The sequence below is a fragment of the Podarcis melisellensis genome (assembly GCF_964234715.1).
Source record: "Podarcis melisellensis genome assembly, chromosome: 13".
Lineage (NCBI taxonomy): Eukaryota > Metazoa > Chordata > Lepidosauria > Squamata > Lacertidae > Podarcis > Podarcis melisellensis.
The window spans coordinates 41,221,487-41,241,924 of record NC_138545.1 but is presented as its reverse complement, the minus strand read 5'-3'; the positions used below and the strand labels follow the sequence as shown (position 1 = coordinate 41,241,924).

The following is a 20,438-nucleotide window of genomic DNA, read 5'->3' as shown; positions in this document are numbered from 1 at the left end:
CAGCTCCTAGACTACAATTCCCATCTGCCCCAAGCCCAGCATCTGCACAGTTTGCTGATATTATATTGCTAACACTTCTAACTTGTTGGAATGTTTGTGAACATTCTGCAGCATCAGAGCAGATGGCTAAGCGGTAGCAATGATTTCATTCTCAGAACGAGGTGGGGAGAGGGTAATTGTTTCCTTGCCCTTTAAGCTTTCTGAACCTGGGCCAAGATATGCTTTCTTCCTTGCACATACCCTCATTTCTCTCTCAAACAACCCCAGGATCCAGCTTCATTCAGAGGTTAAAACTGCAGAAAATCTGGCTGGATAAAAGCCAGGAATTAATTGACAGCTTCTCATCAAATTTTTCCAGCTGATGTTGCAATTTTTGCTGCAGTGCTTTTCATCCTGCCATCCCTGCTAACAAGTCCTACTTTAAAAATGCACTTATCTGTTTCTCGCTCACACACGACTTCATTCCACTGAAGACCAAAGAGTAAAATAAAGAATGGATATGCATTCCTAGGCAGCTTCCGCACCTGGGGATTTACTTTGGAATAGCCATGCTTTGGTCACTCACTTTTTACAGGACATCTGCAGTACAACATGAGCAAAAACAAACACACAGACCCCTGATCAGTTTCCACTTTTTTTTTAGAGCTTAGAAAATAAGACTTTTTACAATTCAGTGGAACAGCTGGGCAAGTTCTCTTGGTACAGAGGTATGGCTATTTCATCCGATTAAATGGCTTTAGCCATTTTCTAGATTCTGCTTTCACCATTTGCTTCTCTGTGGTCTGCCTCTTCTCTCCTGGAGAATGGGACACAGGTGGCGCTGTGGTCTAAACCACTGAGCCTCTTGGGCTTGCCGATCGGAAGGTCGCCGGTTTGAATCCATATGACGGGGTGAGCTCCCGTTGCTCTGTCCCAGCTCCTGCCAACCTAGCAGCTGAAAAGCACACCAGTGTAAGTAGATAAATAGATACCACTGTGGCGGAAAGGTAAACAGCGTTTCCATGTGCTCTGGTTTCTGTCACGGTGCTCTGTTGCACTAGAAGCAGTTTAGTCATGCTGGCCACATGACCTGGAAAGCTGTCTGTGGACAAATCTCAACCTGAAAGCAAAATGAGCGCCGCAACCCCATAGTCGCCTTTGACTGGACTTAACCATCCAGGGGTCCTTTACCTTTGTCGCAGGAACCCCCCCCCAATCATTCAGTTTGTACAAACTTCACACACACACACACACACACACACACACTTACACAACATACGCTACGCTTCTGTTATAAATTCATAGAAAATCAACCATACATCGGATCTGCACTGTTCCACTTTTATTTTACTCCATGAAGGAAGGACTACAAAATGGGAAAGGTTTGATACAGGCCAGCCATAATCCCTTGAGCATACCAGCACATGCACAGGAGGCCCTGCCCAGTTGCTATGCCAACCCTGATTATCTTAGACAGAAGACCATCAAGATCACAAAGAACTTGCATATGGGAGTGGATTCAGCACAGACTGGAACAAAGGACAATGATCAGCTCTTCCCTCTGGAGACAGGAAACTGCAAGCTCCTCTTTGTCACCTGGAAAGTACTCATGGGGAGGGGAGGAAGGAGGGACCAGCCAGGTGACAGGACACTCAGGTTACCAGCACAACTCCTCCCTCAACCCCTCCTTTTTGTGATGTAGTTGTGATGTAGTCTTACCAGTTTAGTTTGGGGGATTAGTAACTAATAAAAGTTGGGGTTGTCTTTTGTTCTGGGCTTCCATTTTGCTTCATCTTGCTGCGCGTGGGAGTCCTGTCGCGACAGTATTCAATAAAGGCCAAGCCTACAGGCTGCTGTTTTGCTCCAAGTTATCCTGGTTGGTGTCTTTGTTTTTGTCCAAGGGAGCCCTCGGATTTTCTGTTAACACCTTTTACCTTGTCCCTCCTGGAATTATTTCAAACCTTCGCTTTCCAAAAAACCTTGCCTTAAATCTGTTTCACCTCACCCCCCCCCCCATTGCAGTAGGGGAAGGGGGGGGGAAATCATGAGAGTGTGTGGGCAACAAGACAAATGGACTTAAACCGTTTCCCCACCAACACCATTATCCCAAAGAAAACCTTCCTCCCCAAAATATTTGGGGTTGGGTCAAGAGGGACTGCCCACTTAGCTGCAAAGTGCTCTTAAGTGTGGAGATAAGATTTGCTATTCCATTCCCGGCTCAAGGCACAGCAACCATGATTGCGTGCTGCTAAATCACCCATGTCTGAAAGCACCCCTGAGCATATGGTGTCATGTGTGAAACTTGTTCCGAATGACAGCAAAGCGCAGGATGGAGGCAATCTCCCTGCCCACCCAGTTCGCGGAGAGGTTGGCTCGCACTCCAGGCTTGATCTGAATAAAATTGTGTTCATTAGCAGTGCTGGCAATGGGCTCCGGGCAACCAAATAAGAGAGTTGAGCTTGCTTGAGTGTATTTGCAGATTCAGGGTGTGGCTCTGGCTCAAGAGACTTAGGTTCAAGGCTTCGGCAGGGCTGCCGATGCAATATATGAGATAATAATAAAATAAATGTGGTTCTCGGACAAGGCCTAGCAACAGAGCCCAGGGCAGACACATACCCTCCAACATTTCTCTGATGGAAATAGGGACGTTCTAAGAAAAAGCGGGACATTCTGGGATCAACTCAGAAACCAGGACAGCTTCTGTAAATATGGAAAATAGGGACACTTGGAGGTTCTGCAGATGCGGAGCTGGAGACAGGATGAGCCCCAAGTGACTGCAAACCGGCAAGTTTGTGAAGTGAACTGAATGGTCGCCTCACAATTGTGGGGGTGCCATTCTCTAGAAAGGCCGAGCCAAGCCACCTTCTAGAACACTTGGATGGATTTTCCTGTCTCTGTTGACTTCAAATACCCAGGCACATTTAAATACTCAGATTTCGATAACATTTGCACATGCTACTTTTCATGTGTGGGACGCGGGTGGCGGGTGGCGCTTGCCGATCGCATGGTCGGCGGTTCGAATCCCCACTGCGGGGTGAGCTCCCATCTTTCGGTCCCAGCTCCTGCCCACCTAGCAGTTCGAAAGCACCCCTAAGTGCAAGTAGATAAATAGGTACCGCTTTCTAGCGGGAAGGTAAATGACATTTCCGTGTGCTGCGCTGGCTCGCCAGAGCAGCTTTGTCACGCTGGCCAAGTGACCCGGAAGTGTCTCCGGACAGCGCTGGCCCCCGGCCTCTTAAGTGAGATGGGTGCACAACCCTAGAGTCGGACAAGACTGGCCCATACAGGCAGGGGTACCTTTACTTTTCATGTGTAGATGCGAATTTTAAAATAAGTGCTGTAATTTAAATAGAAATGGAGCCTAGCTCACCTCAGTGTGGGGCGACTGCTTCAGATGCTCAGAGTAGATGGGCACCTTCAAAGTCCTTGATCTCCCTTCTTTTGGTCCTTTATTTTTAAACTGGATTTTGGCTTTTAAATAAAGGGTTGCTCTCTGCGAAGTCAGCCACGTGGCTTCCTTATAAGCAGGTGGGGGGAAATAGTAATTTGCATCTAACATGAAATTTTCTGCTTTCCTTATTTAATTCAGTAGTCGTCGGAGCCACCACACACTCTTATGAGGGTGGACATATGCAAACACAAAGGAATATTATACATTAAAGGTAAAGGGTAAAGGGACCCCTGCCTGTTAGGTCCAGTTGCGGACGACTCTAGAGTTGCGGCTCTCATCTCACTTTATTGGCCGAGGGAGCCGGTGTATAGCTTCTGGGTCATGTGCCCAGCATGACTAAGCCGCTTCTGGCGAACCAGAACAGCGCACAGAAACGCCGTTTACCTTCCCACCGGAGCGATACCTATTTATCTACTTGCACTTTGACATGCTTTCGAAATGCTAGGTTGGCAGGAGCAGGGACCGAGCAACGGGAGCTCACCCTGCCACAGGGATTTGAACCGCCGACCTTCTGATCAGCAAACCCTAGGCTCTGTGATTTGGAGCACTGTGCCACCTGCGTTATGCAAACACAAAGGAATATTATACATTACGAGCTGTTAATTGATTTTTTAAAAAATCCATTTAATGGTGTGTCTTTGATGTACGACCAATATGTCTAACCCTTGTTAACACCTGGTGGTTGCTTTAATCCCGATAGTTTCCCCCCTGCTCTTGCGCCTTGCAGCAGTGGAATGACAGGTGGAAATCCAACAGATGCAGTTCCCCCCTGTATTCATCACGGTGGCTTCCTTGGTGCTTCCTGAAGCATCTACTCTTTTCCAGGTTCTCCATCGTCGCACCCCTGAATCTCTGTGCAAGCCGAGGCCTCGACCTCCTACCCAGAATCCTCTGCTCCTGTCCTGTCTCGCTTTGCCATCCCCGAAGAGTTCTTGAAACCTTGTGTCCAAACACAGCTGGTCCGGTCCCCACTCGGGGAGAGTGGCTGGCAGCTGTGAACAACGCCTGACAGATGGCAAAAGGCAGCCTGTCCGGTCAGTTTAAAATCGGACAGTTGCTCCTGTCAGATGAATTGCTGCCCATTCCCTCGGCCATGTCAGCCAATGTGACTTCACCTCAGAGGAGACTATTTGCAGTCTCTTCCCTTCCCAGCAATGCTCTTTTTCCTTTTCCTTTTAGTATATTCGCAGAGGTGTTTCTGAGGGAGCAATAAAATGGAAGCCCAAAATATGGCTGGTTTGTTTAAATCGGGGTTGGGGAATCTGTGACCCTCCAAACAGACTCCACCTCACATCAGTCCCAGCTAGCATTGCCAATGTTCAGGCAGGATGGGAAGATGGGAACTGCAGTCCTGTAGGGAGGGCCACAGGTCCTCCGCCTGTGATTTAAATCAATTTGAAATTCAGAAAATCCCACTTGTGAGGTATTTGCCTCCTCTCACCAGCTTAAAACCTCCTGTGCTCTGCTCCTGTCCCTAGTCCAGAAGGTTTTCACAGACAGACTCTCTCAGGAACATACCGTATTTTTTGCTCTATAAGACTCCCTTTTCCCTCCTAAAAAGTAAGGGGAAATGTGTGTGCGTCTTATGGAGCGAATGCAGGCTGCACAGCTATCCCAGAAGCCAGAACAGCAAGAGGGATCGCTGCTTTCACTGCGCAGCAATCCCTCATGCTGTTCTGGCTTCTGAGATTCAGATTTTTTTTTCCTTGTTTTCCTCCTCCAAAAACTAGGTGCGTCTTGTGGTCTGGTGCGTCTTATAGAGTGAAAAATACGGTATATTTGCACACCTGCAGTTCTGCACGAGTCCAGTCAAGAGAAATTCAGATTCAGTTTCTGCTGTGGTACAACCACCAGACCCCATCATCAGAGACTGGGAATCTGTGGCCCTCCAGACAGGGTCGGACTTTAGTAATATGGCGCCTAGGTAAGGGTGGAATTTGGCGCCCCCTCTAAATATTTCTTATTTTCACAATAGTTCTTGTTGGTACAGTTGCTTTTTAGTGGATCTTCTCAGTAGGGAATGATGATGATGATTTTGTGCCCCCCTCAGCTTGGAGCCCTGTGTAGGGGAACAGTCTGCATGGCACAAATTCAGCGCTGCTCCAGGTGTTGTGGGACTCCAACCCCCATCCGTCTCAGTCAGCACGGACAATGGTCAGAACTGTTGGGAGCGGGAGTCTAGCATCATCTCGGAAGCCACAGCTTCCCCACCTCTGAAATACAGTGAAGGAATGTCCTTCTTTCTTGTCAAGATGGAGGCCATCAGTTATGAGCTGCACTTGGAAGGGACCTGAAAACAACATTGCTCCTTTCTGCCCCCTAATAATAATAATAATAATAATAATAATAATAATAATTATACCCCACCCATCTGGCTGGTAAGGGGTTCTATGCCCTCTATTCAACAGGCAGAAGAAGTCTTGCCCATCTCCAAGCTGACTGGACAATCCTTTTTCTATGTCCTTACAAAATCCTATAAAAAGCCATTTAAGCGAGTAGCTATCAACTATCCTGCACCGTTGAGTTCCACAGGTTATTTATATATTTCTGGGTATGAACAGTTGGTCTCGTCTTCAGTTTCTGCCTACCAAATTGTCAGTGGCAGACGACGAGTTCTTCTTGTTCTTTAATAATGAAAATGGAATAAATTCATTTCCCCCCTCCTCACTCTGTGATTTATATATTACCGTCGGGAAGGTTAACATTGGTTCCTTCTCCATAAGCAATTTCGCCTGGAATTACTTGACTCACTTTTTGTGGAGGAGCCCAATGACACTGTCCAGGGGTACACCTGCTCTAATCGTTGCTTCCCTCTCGCTCTTTTATTCTTTTTAATAGTAAAACGGCACTCTCCGCGATAAAAGAAAATAAAAAAATAATAATAAGAGGAGGCCAGCAATTAGAATCCACTCCCCTAGGCAGTGGAAACTGGCTAATTGCTGGATAATGAATGGGCAATTCATCAGTAATGCTGGGACAGGAAGCAATTAGACAAGGCAGAAGCAGCAAGGAGAAAGGCTCCAATTAATGTTGCAGGAGATCTTTGCTGATCCAAACTGCAGAGTAAAGTTTGCAAGAAGGATCTTGACCACTGGGATGACCGGCATTGCTGGATCATAATCAAATTATTTCGTGCCTGTTAGACCCACTCTTTCAATATTGCATCCAATGGATTGCAGAAATGCAATGCCTACACAGCCAAAGTATAGAAGCAACTGTCATTCATCTGATTATTTTCTAGTGTGGCAATTTTCCATGGTAAACATTTAGTATGAAGACACCACTACGTAATGATGGCTGACGTTCTTTCCTTTTTTGCCACGTCAGCAGGGCCAGCCCTACCATGAGGTAGAGTGAGGCAGCTGCCTCAGACGGCAAATTCTGAGGGGTGAAAACAGCTAGAAAGGTGTGCCATGTGGTCTGTCCTGTGACCCTAAGCTAGCTTGCTGCCCTATGTGAGAGAATGTATGTCACAGCAGGGGATGCACGCCACACCACAGAGTTCATTTTGTGCGACTCGCTATGCTCTCCGTGTATACTGGTTTTATACTCATGCCACTGAATTATAGTTCCTTGAGCTGAAGGAACGCCTTTTAACCAAGCTCAGTCAGTAGTGAAATTCAGACATATGCATGTCATCACTTTTGCCTCTCTTCTGGTACTGATCTGCATGTGTTTCCTCACCTCACTCATTTCCTTGTCACAGAATTGCAGGGTTGTTGTTTTCTGCGTTGCTTCCAGGCCATTGCCATTGCCATTTTGCAGATGGGGTTCAACAGCGAGGGCAGGTTGCACAACTGGACTGGATTTGTCTAGCTCAACAAATACACACAATACACACACACACAAAATAGGACTTTTGAGGGTAGGGAAAATGATGGTAAAATACGCAAGAAAGTGTAATACAACATTTGCTTGATATGACACTGTATATTTCCCTCACAAATTTTGGGCCGACAAATCAGGGTGAATAAACAACCTTTGAGTGATGAAGCAGTGAATGTCATGTGTCCTACTCTGTGTCTCTCAGGTGCTGTGGAGCATGTTTCCTATCCCGTCACCAGAGTTGGTGTGAAAGGCAACTGTCAATCTACAGACCCTACCATAAGGTAGAGATACCTGAGCATAGCTGTCAACCGTCCCTTATTTGGCGGGAAAGTCCCTTATCCCAGCGCTGTGTCCCGCTGCTGTTCCTTATTGATGATGTTCCTTAAATTTCCCGGGTTTCAAAGGAAGCAGCTCCTCTCCCTCCATCCCTGCCGGCCAGGGAGGAGGGAGGCTCCAACTGTGTTGCTTACCCAATAAGGAGTCTAAGAACGACTGGGGGGTGGAGCTTGCATGCCTTGTGCCGATCAAATCGGCTGCGTTGCCTGGGGACTCGCCTTTGCTCAGCGCTTCCCAGCGGAGAGGTGATGGTGGTTTTCCTTGCTGTATCCCCTTTGCTGGGTTGCTGCGCTGTGGGAACCACCGCTTGAGGCTTCGTTGGGCTGCTGGCTGGGCTTTCTGCCTTTGGCTCAGAGGGGCTCAGAAGTTGAACATACCTGTGTTCGGAAAATCCCTTATTTTGGCTGCTGATCCCTTATTTTTGAGGCTGCTGGTCCCTTATTTTCAAATCTGTAAGTTGACAGCTATGTACCTGAGACAACAGGTACCATGTGATGGGGAGCAATGGTGAGGTATATCAGATGAATATACCACGTAAAGCAGCCTGCTGCCCTTGGGTGCAGCGGAAGAAGACCTGAAATAATATTTAGGCCTATTCTGCACAACACATTTAAAGAAGCATCATACCCCCACACCAAATGTGGAAACTGTAGTTTGTTAAGAGTGCTGAGAGTTGTTAAGGGACCCCTTTTTCCCCTCACAGAGCTACAATTCCCAGAGTGGTTTAATAATCCGTCTTCCCAGGGAACTCTGCAAATTGTAGTTCTGTGAGGGGTAACAGGGGTCTCTTAAAAGCTCTCGGCACCCATAACAAACTACAGTTCCCAGGATTCTTTGGGCCAGGGGGAGAGAAAGGACTGTTCTGCTGGCACAGGCCCTGATGTTTTCTTCACTTCCCTCTCTTTCTCTCCTGTTTCTTCCCACACAAATTTGAAGGGCATATATACATTTCCTGTTTCTAGAAGTGACCAGCCACTCAATATATACTCTCCTTACATTCAGATAAATAACTTGCTGATAAATAGTAGCTGCAGTAACTTACAAGAATCCATCTTTAGTTTAATGAAAGCCTATACTCAAAGGCACTAAAAACACTGGATATTGAAATAAATATCCATTTAGAGCCTCTAAGAAATTCTCTCTTTCTGTTGGTTTTATAAAGATGTGTGGTGACCAGAATGAATAGATTCACATCCTATTCCAATGCATTGTTTATTTTCAACCATTGCGATTCACAGAATTTTAGCACTGAAAGAGATGGTGGATACTGAGAGCATCTTCCAATGCAGGAACTGCCAACTGAACCACACAAAGCCTTTTAGATTTTCAGATTTAACAAACCCATAGTCTCAATGAAAGACTTGACTTCAGTGTTTTTCTTTAAGGATGTTTCTCCATCTCGACGGAGGATTATCCAAAACGGGGCCAACAAAACACCTTTCCATCAGGATTTATATGTAATATTGCAGATATTACAGGCATTTGTGGACTTGTGAACACCTTAGCACCATGTTTACTGGGTTTTTTTTATACTTTTGACATTCCATTAGATACGAGTAATTTGTTATTTATTTAATCATTATGGGTGATACTCATCTTTAGTTATACAAAGTGTGTGCTTGCTGATATCATTTGATTTAAGTTACCTGTTCATTAATGTAAATGGGTCTACTCTGAATATTACTAACTTTGGATAATCAGTGTCCACATTGTACATTTAATGTGATTCCTATTCGTTTCTGTTACTCAGTTTTGTGTTATTGGCCATAATAAGTGGTATGTGGTCTGGTGGGCCACATGTTGTGCAGGATTGGACCAGACCAATGCTCTTCAACCTTGGGTTTCCAAGGTTGCACTATAACTCGGACCATCCGTGGACATTTGCTAACCCAGCTGGGGATGATGGGAGTTGTAGTTCAGCAGCATCTGGGGACCAAAAGTTGAAGAACCCTGGCCTGGAGTCATCATGAGGTACAAGCTTGCTCATTAGAAATAAACCCTGTAGGAAGAAAAAGTGGTGATAAGCACGTAACTGGAATGGGTCAGAGATACCTCGGAGTGCTTAATTTTCTGGGGTTGGCGAGGGATGAAGGGAGATTTTGGTCTCAAGTCTGCTTGGTAGACACATCCTCTGCATGCCCTTCCATTTCCTGCTGTGTGTGGAAAGTCTCTTTACATCCTCTGTGGCGAGGAGAAATATAGTTTGCTCATGTCCAGGGGCAGCTTCCATCTTTTCTTCTTATGTAGTGTGGTTTAGCATGAAAAACATTCTGAGCTGAGCCCCGCTGAGTCACAGCACCAATTACACATTTGTCAGCTGTCAGTTCTACAAAAAAACCCCACCAATCTGGATGTGCATTGTGAAGTTTCTCCCCACCGCGAACGCCATCTATGACCTTGTAGAGGCACACTAACAAGAAACATTTGTCACTAGGGTTGAAAAGAGCTGAAAAGGAAACACAAACTGCTGTTTATCTGTGGTCAGGAAAGGAAATCAGCCAAGCTAATATGATCAGTATTTGTTCACATTAGGGGTTTTTTAAGTCCACAAGCAATATACAATCCATGAATTATTTTTTGATGTTTGCTTTACATTGAAATGAATGTAAGTTGAATAGCGGACGTGGTGAAAAAAGCATAGTATTTGGTGGAAAGCGAACTGCAGTGAGACGGAAGCAGCGCTGGTTGTGATGAATACAGTCCTGAACGGAAATCGCAGCCTAGTTAAATCCTTATTTGTCACAAAATCCTTCCATGCCCTGAACTAGGTAAAGGTAAAGGCACCCCTGACCATTAGGTCCAGTCGTGGCCGACTCTGGGGTTGCGGCGCTCATCTCCTTTTGTAGGCCGAGGGAGCCGGCATACAGCTTCCGGGTCATGTGGCCAGCATGACTAAGCCGCTTCTGGCGAACCAGAGCAGCGCACGGAAACACCGTTTACCTTCCCACCGGAGCGGTGCCTATTTATCTCCTTGCACTTTGATGTGCTTTCGAACTGCTAAGTTGGCAGGAGCAGGGATCGAGGAACGGGATCGAGGAATCCCCTTTGCGGGGATTCGAACCACCGACCTTCTGATCGGCAAGCCCTAGGCTCTGTGGTTTAATCCACAGCACCACCCGCGTCCCTGGATGCCCTGAACTACCTTGCAATAAATCCTACAGAGCAGGTACATTTTAACATATGGTGAATGTGTGCGGTGTCAGGATTGTGCTCGTTTGTGTCCTTTGTACATGATTGCTTTTGCCATATGAAAATAAATTATTTTTTTAATTTAGCATTAAATCATCATTGCCTTCTTTTTTTAACAGACCACTACTGCACATGACCACACAGATGCATGCCCTGCTGAGTTTACTCCCAAGTAAAGCTCCACCTGCATTGTTGTTGCTTAGTCGTGTCCGACTCTTCGTGACCCCATGGACCAGAGCACACCAGGCACTCCTGTCTTCCACTGCCTCCCGCAGTTTGGTCAAACTCATGTTAGTACCTTCGAGAACACTCTCCAACCATCTTGTCCTCTGTCGTCTCCTTCTCCTTGTGCCCTCAATCTTTCCCAACATCACGGTCTTTTCCAGGGAGTCTTCTCTTCTCATGAGGTGGCCCAAAGTATTGGAGTCTCAGCTTCACCATCTGTCCTTCCAGTGAGCACTCAGGGCTGATTTCCTTAAGAATGGATAGATTTGATCTTCTTGCAGTCCATGGGACTCTCAAGAGTCTCCTCCAGCACCATAATTCATAATTTCCATGAGTAGGGAATGTTAAATTGGGGGGGGGGCACTGTTATTCTGATTATTTTATTATTATGCTGTGTATTATGGGGTGTTAGAGGAGGAGGAGCGTATCTGGTAGAAAACATGTCGTGCTCCTTCTGGGGTGGTTTGCCCACCTCTGGACCTCACCCTGAACTCAGCTCTCACCTGTGGCTTCTGTAAGGTGACAGCATGCGACAGGAACAGCTTTGACTGGCTGGCTAAACTAGGTGAGGGAAGCCAATGAGTCTGAAACCCTCAGTGAGTTAGGGACTTCCCTTCATGCTCTGGCAGACTGAGTGCTTGAGACCAATCGTGGGTCCAGCAGTCAAGAAGACAGTTTCTGCACATGTTGTAGAGGGCAGCGAGGGGCAGATGGGGCTTGCCAACCTGGGAAGGTAGCTCACCTAGGAGAAGGATCCTTGATCCTAAACCTCCACGGCCTTGTGGGATATCTTTGGGAGAAAAAGAGGCTCAAGAGTAAATCCTACACAAGTCCGGAGTGGAGTCCCTAAGATGGTTGTATAGCTCCTTGTATGCCTCCTTCCAGCAACTCCTGCAGCCAAGGTGGTGCCCAACATATTACTCTGCTTTCCTTTGGACCACATCAGATAGGCCAAGATGGGGGTCTTGTTGTCTGGGTGGCCCAGGAACTCCATACACACTTCCTAGGCCACTTTAGTGGGTGCAGGTGGCGCTGTGGTCTAAACCACAGAGCCTAGGGCTTGCCGATCGGAAGGTTGGCGGTTCGAATCCCCACGACGGGGTGAGCTCCTGTTGCTCGGTCCCTGCTCCTGCCAACCTAGTACAGTGGTGCCTCGCAAGACGAAAAGAATCTGTTCCGCGATTCTCTTCGTCTAGCGGTTTTTTCGTCTTGCGAAGCAAGCCCATTGACAGCTTAGCGGACTAGCGCTACAGCGGTCTAGCGGCTCCTAGCGATCAGCTGTTAAGCGGCTTATCAGCGGATCAGCTGTTAAGCGGCTTAGCGGCTTAGGAAAAGGGCAAAAAAAGCGGAAAAAACCCGCGGGGACTCGCAAGATTTCTTTGTCTTGCGAAGCAACCCCATAGGGAAATTCATTTTGCGAAGCGCCTCCAAAACCGAAAACCCTTTTGTCTAGCGGGTTTTCCGTCTTGCGAGGCGTTCGTCTTGTGGGGCACCACTGTAGTTCCAAAGCACATCAAAGTACAAGTAGATAAATAGGTACCGCTCCGGCGGGAAGGTAAACGGTGTTTCTGTGCGCTGCTCTGGTTCACCAAAAGCAGCTTAGTCATGCTGGCCACATGACCCGGAAGCTGTCTGTGGACAAACGCCAGCTCCCTCGGCCTATAGAGCGAGATGAGCGCCGCAACCTGAGTCATCCGCAACTGGACCTAATGATCAGGGGTACCTTTACCTTTACCCATCAGTTTGACTTCAACCCCGGAGGCGCACTCCATTGTCTCTTGGGACAAACGGACGCTAACAATTGATTATTATTCTGTGTACCATGTTTTTATTATTATGCTGCATAATTTATGCTCTTAATGCAGTATACCACCTTGTGATTTTTGGCTAAAGGATGGTATATAAATCAAATAAATAATATGATTTGCACCGGAGCAGGGAGGGCTGTGTGCGACCAGAAGGTGGCATGGTCAGCGGTTGGCTACTTAGGAGGGGCGCATAGAAGAAGTCCTTTGGCCAGCACTGTTTTGGCCAGTAATGAGTAAGTAGACGTCCCTGTTTGGACAGTGAGTGGATGAGGCATCCAATAGAGGATATGTGCCCCTCTTTTGTGGGAGCAAAAGGCGGAGGGCAGGAGGACTGGAGACTGTAACCCATGCTGCAATTTGATTTTGGCACAAATTAAAAGTTTGGGGAATTAGCCCCAGGGTGAGCTTGTCGATTTGTTCTACCATCATCCACGTTGTAAGAGATCATGTAAACAATGGTTTGGCTATACTTTGTATTCATGTATACATGGCTCAACAGCTTTTGAAACAATCTGGAATACACCTAAAGGTGGTCCCCACCAGTTCACACCAAGTATGAAATTAGGGCGATGTCATTGTCAACTTTTCCCCAGTTTGAAATTTAAACATTAATTTTGTCCCCACCCCCAGTCTCAAATTTCTTCCATATTTTTTTTTTAAAAAATGGTTCCTGTGTTTTAAACATCTAGGTGCAGACACACGAAAGACAGAAATCTGTCCCAAATATAGTACGTACTCGAATCCAAATCTGAAATGTGGGCATGCAGATCTGAAGATCGGAGTTCGAATCCTGACCTCCGCTTTTTCAGCTTGAGTCTCGACAACCCCTATGATTACGGAGAGGAAAATGGCAAGATGATAAGTTCTCAAGACCCTTCCCCCAAGCCCCATCCGAGTCCCTTCGCTTTCTTTCGCCTTCTTTCCCCCAAAATTACGGCGACAACCTTAGAAGGCTTCGCGAATTGTGATGCTCCTGGAAATGCATGGAAGGAAAATTAGGGGTGGGAACGATGGTTGGTTTGACTCATCTGTTGTTCCTCCGCAGTGCCTCCTGGAGGGGCGGGGAAAAGGGCAACAGGATCCAACCACCGCATCACTGCGCCATGGCGGCGGGGAGACGGACAGCGTGCGAAGATGTCGGTGGATGTGAGTTTTGCAGCTGACTTTGCAGCTGACACATAGAGAGAAATCCAGGTGGCCGGGAACTAGTATGGCTGCTGCTCGCAGCCCTCAGTCCGAGTAGATGATGAAGCCTGAGAAGGTGCTATATTTGTTGTTGTTCCCTCCGTGGGCTTTGCCTCCGTCCAGCTTGATGAAGACCTCGTCGCCGGCATCCAGGTGAAGGATGACACTGTTGCTGGCGTAGTCGTAGTTCTGATCCGCATCTTGCGCGATGGCGCTGGCCCGCACCTGGGGTGAGAGAGGGCAGGTTGGGGGGAGAGAGAGAGAGAGAGAGGGAAAGAACAGATGGGGAAGAAGGAGAAAAAACAGAGACAGGGGGAAAAGGTCAAAGCGTTGGTGACAGTGATGGGAATGGGAGCTGCACAGAGCCATGCACAGAGAAGGAGGTGGAGAAGGGAAGCGTTGAAGGAGTGCTGTGCCTCCTATTTAATTTCATCCTGCAAAGCCCGTCACTATAATTCCTACGGCAATAGGAGGCAGAGAGCAAAAGGGAAGTCAACTTCTTCACGGCAAACTGCTAGCCTGGCGGCTGCTGAGTTACAATTTAAAACCTCTCCTCTCTCTCCAAGCTGGCCTGGTGCTTTTCATGTTGTACACCGCCCTAAGATCTTCCCATAAAGGGTAATATGCAATTAGAATTATGGTGCCTTGGAAACTACAACTAATCCAGAATGCTGGTGACTGGGAGTGGCTGCTGGGACCACATAACACTGGTCCTGAAAGACCTACATTGCTTCCCAGTGCAATCCAGTGATGGTGCTGACCTTTAAAGCCCTAAATGGCTTCAGCCCTGTACAGATGAATGAGCATCTCCACCCTCAATGTTCAGCACCGAGGGTATTCTAGAGGTCCAGCACCATGGGCCTTCTGGCGGGTCCCTTACTGCGAGACATGAAGCTACAGGGAGCCAGGCAGAGGGCCTTCTCAGTAGTGGCTCCCACCCTGTGGAACGCCCTTTTGTCAGATGTCAAGGAGATGAGTAACTATATAACCTTTAGAAGACATCTGAAGGCAGCCAAGAAGAAGAAGAAGAGAATTATTTTTACCCTGCCCATCTGACTGGGTTGCCCTGGCCACCCTGGGTGGCTTCCAGCATATATAAAAACATAATAAAACCTTTAAAAGCATCCCTAAAAGCATTCAGATGTTTCCAAAATGTTATATATAGGGAACCTTTTTAAGGTGTAATGTTTTATTATGTTTTTATATGCCATCTGCCGACTGAGTGTGAGTAAGAAGGCAGGCTAAGGTTGGTGCGGCAGTGCCTTGTTTGCCATAATGGAGCAGCCTCTACTGGGTGTCCGGGCAGATCGGCAGGTCAGCAATAACTCATAAGGTGTCTGTGACTTCTTTGTTCAAAGAAACAAAACAGCTCAGGCCTAGTGAGCACAGCAACTCTTCCCACTAGATCCAAGGAGGCACTTGGGAGGACCAAAGGTCCCCTCGCCTTCCCACCACTCCCTAAGTCTTCTTCTCCCTAAGCAATCTAAGACTTCAACATCTTGTCTGTCTCTGCTCCACACTCTTCATACCTCTTCTGGTTCTGGGAGAGCTGTTTGCAGCAGGAGGGGGAGACCTCCTGGCTTCTTCAGCAGACTGCCTCCTCTCGGCCTCCCTCCTCTCCAGCCTCCACTTCTGCCTCTGAGTCCGGACTGCTTTCTGCCCATGTCATGGGAAGGCAGCAACATGAACAAGCCAATTCTTTTGGCTGCCGTGTCTGATCTGAAAGAAGTCCTATTGAATGCAATGGAGCGTCCTCCCAGGAAGTGGGGTTCATTTATTAAAAGCATTTCTATCGCTTCTCAAAACAGCTCCCCGGGTATCTCCCAAAGCGAAGTAAAACAGTTAAAACTGCAAATTCAAACCAAAACACAACATGCAATTTAGAACAACATTAAAAGCATACTTCAGGTTAATGCTGTCCCAAGAAAACACTTTAGCATACAGACACTGCAAATATAATATGCATGCACTTAAAACTTGGGGAAATATGGAAAGAGTCTGGAGTTTGCTTTTTAGCTTTAGTGTTCCAGGAATAGGAGGGGACTGAAGAAGGTGATATGGGGGTGGGGGTGGGGAGATCCAAAGAATAGGAAGGAGCAAAAGGGCCTTAGGAGGAAAAGGCAAGGAGAGCTCAAGGATTGCAGCAAACATTCTGGGCAGCTTCCAACATATATAAAACATTAAACTTTTAAACACTTCCCTATACAGGATTGTCTTTAGACTGCTCGGGAGGGTCGGATAACTTCATATCCTCCAACAGTTCTCCAACGAAAATGGGGACATCCTAAGGAAAAGCCGAACATTCCAGGATGAAATCAGAAACCGGGACAGCTTCTCTAAATCAGGGATGTCCCTGGAAAAGAGGGACACTTGGAGGGTCTGTGGTTGACAGGGAGGGCTACCTCCCATCCTTCCTCATTATAAATCTTCAAGTCTGCCTCCCCTCCTCTCAGTGGCGTCCAACAGAGAAAAAAACGGGAGGGGGGTGACCAAAATAATTCACCACCCTACTGAAACTATTTCGGGGGGAGAGAGATGCTGGACCCAGGGGTGGGAACTGCTGGGGGTGAATACAGTGGTACCTCGGGTTACAGATGTTTCAGGTTACGCATTTTTGGATTGCGCACTGCGCCGAACCCAGAAGTACCGGAACGGGTTACTTCTGGGTTTTGGTGCTCGCACATGCGCCTAGGCACTAAATCACACTTTGCGCATGCGCAGAAGCGGCAGATCGCAACCCACGCATGCGCAGACACGGCACTGCGGGTTGTGAACGCTGCCTGGATCCCATTCGCAACCTGAGGTTCCACTGTATTTTGATTGGCTAAGCAGAGGAGATGGACGGATGCATCTAGAATGCCTCTGTCAGTGGAAAATATATTAATTGTTATGTACTGAAGTTTTCACCTTGGGCCAGCAGGGGGATACTGTAGATAGTTCAGGCCCACATATGCAAATAAGGGATCAAAAGTGACATTCAGTGATTGGATAGTTACAGAAAATGGTTACTGTTGCGTTCTAGTGGAGCTCTATATAAGCAGGCTGGCTCAACCGTTCAGTTCTGTGCTGGCCTGTGAATAAACAAGAGCTGTTTGAAGAATTACTGTGTCGTCTGATATGTTCACTCACAACTTAACAATAATAAGGACTGCTGGTGACAGGAGAAAGATTGGATGTGGCTTTGCAAGTTTTGGGGGCCTCACAATCTGGGGGGGGGTGTGTGTGTGTGTGTGTGTGTTATGCCCCACTTTGTGCAACAGAAGAGTCTCCACTGTGGGGAAGGAGGGAACTGTCAGACAGTGAGGAGCAGAGGCTCATGTGGGGCTTTGGTACTGAGCACTCAGATTTCCCCAAATTATTTTTCAGGCGTGCCATTGAACGCTTAGCCGTTGCTAGTCTGGACAATGTGTTAACAGTCACAGATGGAACTGCTTTTCGGCCACCTGTGCTGGTGTGCACAACTGGCTCAGGAAAAGTGCATTTCGCGCCCCTCCCCGCACCCACATACAGAGACGCGGCCTTTGAAAACAGGCCTTCACTTTCCACGGTTTGCACCGTAATTAAAATTGAACTTTAAAGCTGGTTAATGGCCTGGGTGGAGTAGAGTGTTAGCTTTTAATTACAACTGGATACATGAAGGGACTCCGGGAGAGGAGTCCGCACTTTTGGGGGTCCATGGTGGGATTTGTCTGCGGTTAAAAGCAGATGCTCTTTGTGTATAATTATTGCAGCAGGAGAGTTATTGGCCACAGGGTCTGCTGCCGCTACTATTTTATTGTGGAAGATTAACACAGGGGCAAGATCACGGAGGTTAAAAATAACAACACAAATGTCCACTGTTGAGTCATGGGCTCTGAAATAGACGTACAAGGCTTATATTTTTTGTATGGAAGACTGGAAATCTTTATGGCAGCGATTATGCTGCAAGATGTATAACGTGCCTGGAATTTATCGCATCTGTTGGAAACACTAATAATTCTCGGCTTAACCTTTTAGATTTTTAAAAGCGACAAGATTCTAGCCCTCCTGAGTATGGGGGATAAACTTTAGAAAGCCAAGCCAACAACTAATGTGCTCAAATTTCCAAATTGTCCACATCAGCCAATTTCCATTCAGCCTTCCGCCTTTTCTCCTTGGCAGGGTTTCTGTGCATGACAGGTAAGGATTCTCCTGGTAAAAGCCTTTCCCAGGAGGATGCAGCGGCAGCAAAAGTCCTACTGAAGCCAAACCACCATCCAAAAGCTGATTGGTGAGTGTTTTCTTTTTTCCTTCTTTTTTTTAAAATAAATTTTATTAATTTTCATCCAGTTATACATTTTATCTCGAACACAACAAATTATGTCTGTTTTGAACTTCCTTCAGCGTCTCTGACAGTCATCCATTTTTATATCTTTGATACGCATTCCCTTTTTTCATATTGCCATTATTCCTCCTTACTCCCATTATTTTTAATAAACAATACTTCTTTTTTTTTTTACAGTGCCTCTTGAAATCCCACTAACGTATTTATACCACATACGTTTTTCAGATAGTCCACCAATTTTCCCCAGTCCTCGATGAACTTTTGGTTTTTAGTATATCTGATTTTCCCAGTTAATTTGTCCAGTTCCGCATAGTCTATCAATTTTAATCTCCATTTTTCTATCGTCGGTATCTCCTCTTGTTTCCACTTCTGGGCCAACAGGATTCTGGCTGCCGTTACAACATATTGGAAAAGTTTAAAGTCCTTTCTTCTTATGTCCTTTCCTACCATCCCTAAAAGAAAAGCTTCTCGTTTTTTCACAAAAGTAAATCTTAACATTTTTTTCATCTCATTGTATATCATTTCCCAGAAACTTTTTACTTTCTTACATTCCCACCACTGACGAAAGAATGTCCCTTCTTTATCTTTGCATTTCCAACATTTGTTATCAACCTTATACATCTTTGCTAGTTTTACAGGAGTCATATACCATCTATAAAAGATTGGTGAGTGTTTTCCTCCTCCTGGTGAACCGGAACGGAGTCCAGTTTTAAAGCAATCGTTTGACTTCCTGGCCCAAAGCGAAGAGACCCGATTGAGAGGAGTTTCACTGCCAAACTAGGCGGGGGAAGGAGGTGAGGACAGGTGACCCCACCTAGGCCCGAAGTCACCCCCCCCCAACCAGGCCTCAAAACTGTCCAAAATTCCTTTTGTCTTCTAAAAAATCCAAAACAGATTTTCCTCTGCTCTTCTCTGCTTTTCTCACAAGATGCATAGGAAAAATGTTATTCTTTTATCAGTACAAGAAGGCTTCAAAAGGCTAATGAATAGGCTCTGTCATTGCCAAGAATACTCAAGCCTGAGAACTGACTTTTATCTCATTCAGTTGCAACATCTTGGAGATGCTGAACCGCAAGAGCTTTCTGTTCATGCTCAGAGGAACTCATGGGGCAGGACTCCTGAGGGAGGAGAAAGGGGAGGGAACTGGAAGGGGAATATATGCTCTGTGCAAATGACTGTGAACCCGTGCTTGTTTGTGAACTATCAAACTTGCTCCTTCTACCAGTTCATGGATGGTAGAAATAAAGCTTTTTCCCCGAAACTATTCCTTGAGTGTCTGTTGACTCCCATTTTCCCTTTCCCGGGGGCAACATTTTTCCCACCCGAGGGCAAAGCCTCATAAGGCTACAGGCGGGGGCAGCAAATGTTTGTTTTTCTGAGAATCCATAAGCCCAGCATGGTACCTAAGGAAGTCCTGGGGTGAGGTTAGAGTGGCTACTAAAAAAGAGAGAAAATAAATCACCAAAAAAGAGGGCAAGTGGAATGCAGATTTGCATATAAACTGCATAGATTGAACTGTAATAAATCTCACCTTAGCGATGACTAAGGTGACCTGCTGTGACCTACAGGTGGGACCAACTGTGTGTGCCTGCTCAGTTTGTGGCACAGGTGCTAAAATCTGACCCCTCCTCTGCTTCCCCAGAGTTATTTATCTATAAGGTGGACCCGCACCCAAAAACCTTTCAAGAGAGGACTCCCCACCGAGAGCCCCGGTCCGTTGTAAAATCAAATGCATGGCCTGTTAAGCATAGTGGTTTAATTGACTGAAACGGGGAATGCTTAAATGCATTAATGTGTGTTTCATTCGGGAATATTCCTCAGTAACTCTTGTGTGATAGGTTAACTTTGGTCACATGGGAGGTCTCTGACTGCGTCCTCCATTTTGTTTTGTGTATGGGCGACTTGACTGTAATGGTTCCATCTCCATGAATACTGAAGAAGAGACCGTGTTAGACAACTCTCTAAATGCAATAGAGGAAAGGGGTGTTAATGTTTCTGTCTGAATGCACAGACTCTCCCTTGGATAGATTCAAGACGCAAAAACAAACAAACCCCAACCCCAGTATATATTAAGAAAACTCGTTGTAACGATGTGCTTATACCTGGTATATTAATTATAATGTAATTAACACAG

General features: G+C 46.4%; 1 protein-coding gene across 1 annotated transcript in view; it reads right to left on the bottom strand.

The window, feature by feature from the left end:
* Positions 1-13,275: 13,275 nt before the first annotated feature.
* The window catches only part of C1QL1 (complement C1q like 1), a 48,178-nt gene continuing 41,015 nt past the window's right edge, over positions 13,276-20,438 (bottom strand). The window contains exon 2 of the mRNA XM_081884426.1: positions 13,276-14,226. Within this exon, the coding sequence (XP_081740552.1) occupies positions 14,047-14,226 (180 nt within the window). The 3' untranslated portion in view covers positions 13,276-14,046. The remainder of the gene's footprint in view (positions 14,227-20,438) is intronic.